Source organism: Oncorhynchus tshawytscha, unplaced genomic scaffold, assembly GCF_018296145.1.
Source record: "Oncorhynchus tshawytscha isolate Ot180627B unplaced genomic scaffold, Otsh_v2.0 Un_contig_11027_pilon_pilon, whole genome shotgun sequence".
Classification (NCBI taxonomy): Eukaryota; Metazoa; Chordata; class Actinopteri; order Salmoniformes; family Salmonidae; genus Oncorhynchus; species Oncorhynchus tshawytscha.
The window spans coordinates 19,436-27,682 of record NW_024608174.1 but is presented as its reverse complement, the minus strand read 5'-3'; the positions used below and the strand labels follow the sequence as shown (position 1 = coordinate 27,682).

Genomic DNA, 8,247 nt, shown 5'->3' with positions numbered 1-8,247 from the left:
AGAGAGAGAGAGCGTAACCTATACACTAGAGAGAGAGAGAGAGAGAGAGCGTAACCTATACACTAGGAGAGAGAGAGAGAGAGAGAGAGAGAGAGATCGTAACCTATACACTAGGAGAGAGAGAGAGAGCGTAACCTATACACTAGAGAGAGAGAGAGAGAGAGCGTAACCTATACACTAGAGAGAGAGAGAGAGAGAGAGAGCGTAACCTATACACTAGGAGAGAGAGAGAGAGAGCGTAACCTATACACTAGGAGAGAGAGAGAGAGAGAGAGAGAGTAACCTATACACACTAGAGAGAGAGAGAGAGAGAGAGAGAGAGCGTAACCTATACACTAGGAGAGAGAGAGAGAGAGAGCGTAACCTATACACTAGAGAGAGAGAGAGAGAGAGCGTAACCTATACACTAGGAGAGAGAGAGAGAGAGAGAGAACCTATACACTAGAGAGAGAGAGAGAGAGAGAGCGTAACCTATACACTAGGAGAGAGAGAGAGAGAGAGCGTAACCTATACACTAGAGAGAGAGAGAGAGAGAGAGAGCGTAACCTATACACTAGGAGAGAGAGAGAGAGAGAGAGAGAGCGTAACCTATACACTAGGAGAGAGAGAGAGAGAGAGCGTAACCTATACACTAGAGAGAGAGAGAGAGAGAGAGAGAGAGAGCGTAACCTATACACTAGGAGAGAGAGAGAGAGAGAGAGAGAGCGTAACCTATACACTAGGAGAGAGAGAGAGAGAGAGAGAGAGCGTAACCTATACACTAGGAGAGAGAGAGAGAGAGAGCGTAACCTATACACTAGGAGAGAGAGAGAGAGAGAGAGTAACCTATACACTAGGAGAGAGAGAGAGAGAGAGCGTAACCTATACACTAGAGAGAGAGAGAGAGAGCGTAACCTATACACTAGAGAGAGAGAGAGAGAGAGAGAGAGCGTAACCTATACACTAGAGAGAGAGAGAGAGAGAGCGTAACCTATACACTAGGAGAGAGAGAGAGAGAGAGAGCGTAACCTATACACTAGAGAGAGAGAGAGAGAGAGAGCGTAACCTATACACTAGGAGAGAGAGAGAGAGAGAGAGCGTAACCTATACACTAGGAGAGAGAGAGAGAGAGAGAGCGTAACCTATACACTAGGAGAGAGAGAGAGAGAGAGCGAGCGTAACCTATACACTAGGAGAGAGAGAGAGAGAGAGAGAGAGAGAGAGAGAGAGAGCGTAACCTATACACTAGGAGAGAGAGAGAGAGAGAGAGAGAGAGCGTAACCTATACACTAGAGAGAGAGAGAGAGAGAGAGAGCGTAACCTATACACTAGGAGAGAGAGAGAGAGAGAGAGAGCGTAACCTATACACTAGGAGAGAGAGAGAGAGAGAGAGAGAGCGTAACCTATACACTAGAGAGAGAGAGAGAGAGAGAGAGAGAGAGAGCGTAACCTATACACTAGGAGAGAGAGAGAGAACCTATACACTAGAGAGAGAGAGAGAGAGCGTAACCTATACACTAGGAGAGAGAGAGAGAGAGAGAGAGAGAGAGCGTAACCTATACACTAGGAGAGAGAGAGAGAGAGCGTAACCTATACACTAGGAGAGAGAGAGAGAGAGAGAGAGAGCGTAACCTATACACTAGGAGAGAGAGAGAGAGAGAGCGTAACCTATACACTAGAGAGAGAGAGAGAGAGAGAGCGTAACCTATACACTAGGAGAGAGAGAGAGAGAGAGAGAGAGCGTAACCTATACACTAGAGAGAGAGAGAGAGAGCGTAACCTATACACTAGGAGAGAGAGAGAGAGAGAGAGAGAGAGAGTAACCTATACACTAGGAGAGAGAGAGAGAGAGAGAGAGAGAGAGTAACCTATACACTAGGAGAGAGAGAGAGAGAGAGCGTAACCTATACACTAGGAGAGAGAGAGAGAACCTATACACTAGGAGAGAGAGAGAGAGAGAGTAACCTATACACTAGAGAGAGAGAGAGAGAGAGAGAGCGTAACCTATACTATACACTAGGAGAGAGAGAGAGAGAGCGTAACCTATACACTAGGAGAGAGAGAGAGAGAGAGAGAGAGAGAGAGCGTAACCTATACACTAGGAGAGAGAGAGAGAGAGAGAGAGAACCTATACACTAGGAGAGAGAGAGAGAGAGAGAGAGCGTAACCTATACACTAGGAGAGAGAGAGAGAGAGAGCGTAACCTATACACTAGGAGAGAGAGAGAGAGAGAGCGTAACCTATACACTAGGAGAGAGAGAGAGAGAGAGAGAGAGAGAGAGAGCGTAACCTATACACTAGGAGAGAGAGAGAGAGAGAGAGCGTAACCTATACACTAGAGAGAGAGAGAGAGAGCGTAACCTATACACTAGGAGAGAGAGAGAGAGAGAGAGAGAGAGAGAGCGTAACCTATACACTAGGAGAGAGAGAGAGAGAGAGAGCGTAACCTATACACTAGGAGAGAGAGAGAGAGAGAGAGAGAGAGAGAGAGCGTAACCTATACACTAGAGAGAGAGAGAGAGAGAGAGAGAGCGTAACCTATACACTAGGAGAGAGAGAGAGAGAGAGAGAGAGAGAGAGAGCGTAACCTATACACTAGAGAGAGAGAGAGAGAGAGAGAGAGCGTAACCTATACACTAGGAGAGAGAGAGAGAGAGAGAGAGAACCTATACACTAGAGAGAGAGAGAGCGTAACCTATACACTAGAGAGAGAGAGAGAGAGAGAGCGTAACCTATACACTAGAAGAGAGAGAGAGAGAGAGAGCGTAGAGAGAGAGAGAGAGCGTAACCTATACACTAGGAGAGAGAGAGAGAGAGAGAGAGAGAGAGAGAGAGAGCGTAACCTATACACTAGGAGAGAGAGAGAGAGAGAGAGCGTAACCTATACACTAGGAGAGAGAGAGAGAGAGAGAGCGTAACCTATACACTAGAGAGAGAGAGAGAGAGAGAGAGCGTAACCTATACACTAGAGAGAGAGAGAGAGAGAGAGAGAGAGAGAGCGAGAGTAACCTATACACTAGGAGAGAGAGAGAGAGAGAGAGCGTAACCTATACACTAGGAGAGAGAGAGAGAGAGAGAGAGAGAGAGCGTAACCTATACACTAGAGAGAGAGAGAGAGAGAGAACCTATAACACTAGGAGAGAGAGAGAGAGAGAGAGAGAGAGAGAGAGAGCGTAACCTATACACTAGGAGAGAGAGAGAGAGAGAGAGCGTAACCTATACACTAGAGAGAGAGAGAGAGAGAGCGTAACCTATACACTAGGAGAGAGAGAGAGAGAGAGAGAGAGAGCGTAACCTATACACTAGGAGAGAGAGAGAGAGAGAGAGAGAACCTATACACTAGGAGAGAGAGAGAGAGAGAGTAACCTATACACTAGGAGAGAGAGAGAGAGAGAGAGAGAGAGCGTAACCTATACACTAGGAGAGAGAGAGAGAGAGCGTAACCTATACACTAGAGAGAGAGAGAGAGAGAGCGTAACCTATACACTAGAGAGAGAGAGAGAGAGAGAGAGAGAGAGAGAGCGTAACCTACACTAGGAGAGAGAGAGAGAGAGAGAGAGCGTAACCTATACACTAGGAGAGAGAGAGAGAGAGAGAGAGAGAGAGAGAGCGTAACCTATACACTAGGAGAGAGAGAGAGAGAGAGAGAGAGAGAGAGCGTAACCTATACACTAGGAGAGAGAGAACCTATACACTAGAGAGAGAGAGAGAGAGAGAGAGAGAGAGAGTAACCTATACACTAGGAGAGAGAGAGAGAGAGAGAGAGAGAGAGAGAGAGCGTAACCTATACACTAGGAGAGAGAGAGAGAGAGAGAGAGAGAGAGCGTAACCTATACACTAGGAGAGAGAGAGAGAGAGAGAGAGAGAGAGAGAGAGAGCGTAACCTATACACTAGGAGAGAGAGAGAGAGAGAGAGAGAGAGCGTAACCTATACACTAGGAGAGAGAGAGAGAGAGAGAGAGCGTAACCTATACACTAGGAGAGAGAGAGAGAGAGAGAGAGAGAGCGTAACCTATACACTAGGAGAGAGAGAGAGAGAGAACGTAACCTATACACTAGGAGAGAGAGAGAGAGAGAGAGAGTAACCTATACACTAGAGAGAGAGAGAGAGAGAGAGAGCGTAACCTATACACTAGGAGAGAGAGAGAGAGAGAAGAGCGTAACCTATACACTAGGAGAGAGAGAGAGAACCTAGAGAGAGAGAGAGAGAGAGCGTAACCTATACACTAGGAGAGAGAGAGAGAGAGAGAGAGAGAGAGAGAGAGAGAGAGAGAGCGTAACCTATACACTAGGAGAGAGAGAGAGAGAACCTATACACTAGAGAGAGAGAGAGAGAGAGCGTAACCTATACACTAGGAGAGAGAGAGAGAGAGAGAGCGTAACCTATACACTAGGAGAGAGAGAGAGAGAGAGAGAGAGAGAGAGAGAGCGTAACCTATACACTAGGAGAGAGAGAGAGAGAGAGAGAGAGATCGTAACCTATACACTAGGAGAGAGAGAGAGAGAGCGTAACCTATACACTAGGAGAGAGAGAGAGAGAGAGAGAGAGTAACCTATACACTAGGAGAGAGAGAGAGAGAGAGAGCGTAACCTATACACTAGGAGAGAGAGAGAGAGAGAGAACCTATACACTAGAGAGAGAGAGAGAGAGTAACCTATACACTAGGAGAGAGAGAGAGAGAGAGCGTAACCTATACACTAGGAGAGAGAGAGAGAGAGAGAGCGTAACCTATACACTAGGAGAGAGAGAGAGAGAGAGACTGTAACCTATACACTAGGAGAGAGAGAGAGAGAGAGAGCGTAACCTATACACTAGGAGAGAGAGAACCTATACACTAGAGAGAGAGAGAGAGAGAGCGTAACCTATACACTAGGAGAGAGAGAGAGAGAGAGAGCGTAACCTATACACTAGGAGAGAGAGAGAGAGAGAGAGCGTAACCTATACACTAGGAGAGAGAGAGAGAGAGAGAACCTATACACTAGAGAGAGAGAGAGAGAGCGTAACCTATACACTAGGAGAGAGAGAGAGAGAGAGAGCGTAACCTATACACTAGGAGAGAGAGAGAGAGAGCGTAACCTATACACTAGAGAGAGAGAGAGAGAGAGCGTAACCTATACACTAGAGAGAGAGAGAGAGAGACGTAACCTATACACTAGGAGAGAGAGAGAGAGAGAGAGCGTAACCTATACACTAGGAGAGAGAGAGAGAGAGAGCGTAACCTATACACTAGGAGAGAGAGAGAGAGAGAGCGTAACCTATACACTAGGAGAGAGAGAGAGAGAGCGAGAGCGTAACCTATACACTAGGAGAGAGAGAGAGCGTAACCTATACACTAGGAGAGAGGGAGAGAGAGCGTAACCTATACACTAGGAGAGAGAGAGAGAGAGAGAGAGCGTAACCTATACACTAGGAGTCAGGAAGCAGGTGCAGAAGGAGAGTTTATTAATGAGAACAAGCAGATAAACTCAACAGGAGCAGCGTACTGAACATGAACGGAACCAATACTGCCTGAAGAAGACAGGCTACTGAGGGCTAAATAAAGGGGAAGTAATCAAGGTAATGATGGAGTCCAAGTACCGAGAGGGAGCAGGTGTGCGTAATGTGGGTTGCCAGGTGTGCACCGAGAGGAGCAGGTGTGCGTAATGTGGGTTGCCAGGTGTGCACCGAGAGGGAGCAGGTGTGCAATGTGGGTTGAGGTGTGCACCGAGAGGGAGCAGGTGTGCGTAATGTGGGTAGATGTGCACCGAGAGGGAGCAGGTGTGCGTAGGGGTGCAGATGTGCACCGAGAGGGAGCAGGTGTGCGTAATGTGGGTTGCCAGGTGTGCATAATCATGGTTGCCAGGACCGGAGGTTAGTAGACCGGCAACGTCGAGCGCTGGAGACAGTGAATGGAACACAGGTGTAACAGGTGTAACAGGGGAAGAGACAGAGACAGTGAATGGAACACAGGTGTAACAGGTGTAACAGGTGAAGAGACAGAGACAGTGAATGGAACACAGGTGTAACAGGTGTAACAGGGGAAGAGACAGAGAAAGTGATGTAGAGAGACAAAAAGAGAAACGGAGAGATGGGTGAATGTAGAAATGTAGTGAATGTATGGACAGTGACATCCTTGGTGTGTGTGAATAAATTAATTCATGCAATTCAGTTTTTAGCTGCCATAGTACATTAAATAAATCTGTACTAAAACGTACTCTGTACTCTCTCTCTCCAGGGTGTTCACAGTGACAGCAGTGGCCCAGCTGTGTGTGTTGGGTACTATGTGGATATTTGGAGTGTTCCAGTTCCAAGAGGAGGGGACAGTGGTCATGACATATCTCTTCACTATCCTCAACTCTCTACAGGGAGCACTGCTGTTCATCATGCACTGCCTACTGAACAAAACGGTATGGTGTGTGTGTGTGTGTGTGTGTGTGTGTGTGTGTGTGTGTGTGTGTGTGTGTGTGTGTGTGTTTATGCGTGTGTTTGTGTGTTGTGTGTGTGTGTGTGTGTGTGTGTGTGTAACACTGTGCTCTGCTGCCCTCATCAGGTGAGAGAGGAGTATGGCAAGCTCCTGTCCTGTATCTGCACACCACTGAAGAAGAGATACTCAGAGGTCAGCACTACCAACCCTTCTTCCAGCCACTCCCAGGTACACACACAGCCACACACACACACACACACACACACACACACACACACACACACACACACACACACACACACACACACACCACTTTCACTAAGTTAACCTCTGTTCTTTGACATTTGTCTGTCCTAGGGGTCAAGGAGCGCAGAGACCACAGGGGAGTCGCAGATATGACGTCACCAAACCCCCATAATGCACCTCTTTACCCCTCCTCCCATGACAAAGGTTCCCACTAGATGTTCATACTGTAAAGTCAAAATGGTCAATATCGTAAACATTTATGAAAACAAATATTTGAGCTTAACGGTGTGGTTAAGATATATTGTAGAAATGGGAAGTGTTTCTGATTTAGTATCTTGGCCAGATAGTGACACACCAGAAACACTCAGCCCGAGGATAGTACTGTTCAGACCAGGTTAGTAGAAAATGTGTCCAACTAGCCCGCCAGATAGTAAAAATGGTAGTCCTCTAGCCAGGTTGGCCAGTGCCCAAAATCCTTCAGTTCCATCCCTGATTAGACACTTCATATCAAACTTGATGTTAATTAACCACTGTCTTATCCAGCATTAGGTTATCCAATCAGAAGTTATGTGATCTTCATGTCATCCAATAGGAATCCATATGGTCTTTATGTCATCCAATCAGAAGTTACATGATCTTCATGTCATCCAATAGGAATCCATATGGTCTTTATGTCATCCAATCAGAAGTTACATGATCTTCATGTCATCCAATAGGAATCCATATGGTCTTTATGTCATCCAATCAGAAGTTACATGATCTTCATGTCATCTTCCATATGTCTTTATGTCATCCAATCAGAATGCATGTCATCCAATAGGAATCCATATTCTTTATGTCATCCAATCAGAAGTTACATGATCTTCATGTCATCCAATAGGAATCCATATGGTCTTTATGTCATCCAATCAGAAGTACATGATCTTCATGTCATCCAATAGCAATGCATATCCTCTTTATGTAATTTTTACAGACACAAAAGATTGGTACAATTTTACACAACTTTGTCAAATAGACAGATGAAACCATGCTTATAAACAGAAGCTTTCTTCCTTTACATGAATGTGATAGATTTATAGTAATATTTATTACCAAGAGCACAAGATAGGGTGACTGTTCTACACAAATAAATCCAAAGGGATTTAGAAAAACGTTAAGTGAAGATTTGTGTTAGTTGTGACCTATTGGACTGTTATACTGTTAAACTGTAAATGTGTTATTGATCTTTAACCTCTAGCGACGAGCAATCAGTATCCGGGAGCGTAATCATAGCCTCAAGCGCATTACCATAACGCAACTTTTCCTATTCATGAAAATCAGAAATGAAATGAAATAAATATATTCAAACACAAGCTTAGCCTTTTGTTAACAACACTGTCACCTCAGATTTTCTAAATATGCTTTTCAACCAACGCTAGACAAGCATTTGTGTAAGTTTATCATGGCATAATGCTATGCTAGGCTCTACTGGCAGCAGGCAACATTTTCACAAAAATAAGAAAAGCAACCAAATGAAATCATTTACCTTTGAAGAACTTCAGATGCTTTCACTCAGGAGACTCCCAGTTAGATAGCAAATGTTCCTTTTTTCCAAAAATAATATTTTTGTAAGCGAAAA

General features: G+C 45.3%; 1 protein-coding gene across 1 annotated transcript; it reads left to right on the top strand.

Annotated features, from left to right (window-relative positions):
• Positions 1 to 6,183: 6,183 nt before the first annotated feature.
• On the top strand, positions 6,184 to 7,391 carry LOC112242183 (adhesion G protein-coupled receptor E5). Its single transcript, XM_042312915.1, has 3 exons — positions 6,184 to 6,366; positions 6,510 to 6,611; positions 6,741 to 7,391. Exons 1-3 carry the CDS (start codon positions 6,241 to 6,243, stop codon positions 6,780 to 6,782), a joined length of 270 nt encoding a protein of 89 aa, XP_042168849.1. The 5' UTR covers positions 6,184 to 6,240; the 3' UTR covers positions 6,783 to 7,391.
• The last annotated feature ends 856 nt before the right edge of the window (positions 7,392 to 8,247 follow it).

What these genes read in the sequence shown, in the direction of transcription:
- LOC112242183 (XM_042312915.1), top strand. Translation starts at nt 6,241, where the DNA reads ATGTGGATATTTGGAGTGTTCCAGTTCCAAGAGGAGGGGACAGTGGTC. An exon ending in ACTGCCTACTGAACAAAACG is followed by an intron (nt 6,367 to 6,509) that starts GTATGGTGTGTG and finishes TGCCCTCATCAG; the next exon opens with GTGAGAGAGGAGTATGGCAA. An exon ending in CTTCTTCCAGCCACTCCCAG is followed by an intron (nt 6,612 to 6,740) that starts GTACACACACAG and finishes TGTCTGTCCTAG; the next exon opens with GGGTCAAGGAGCGCAGAGAC.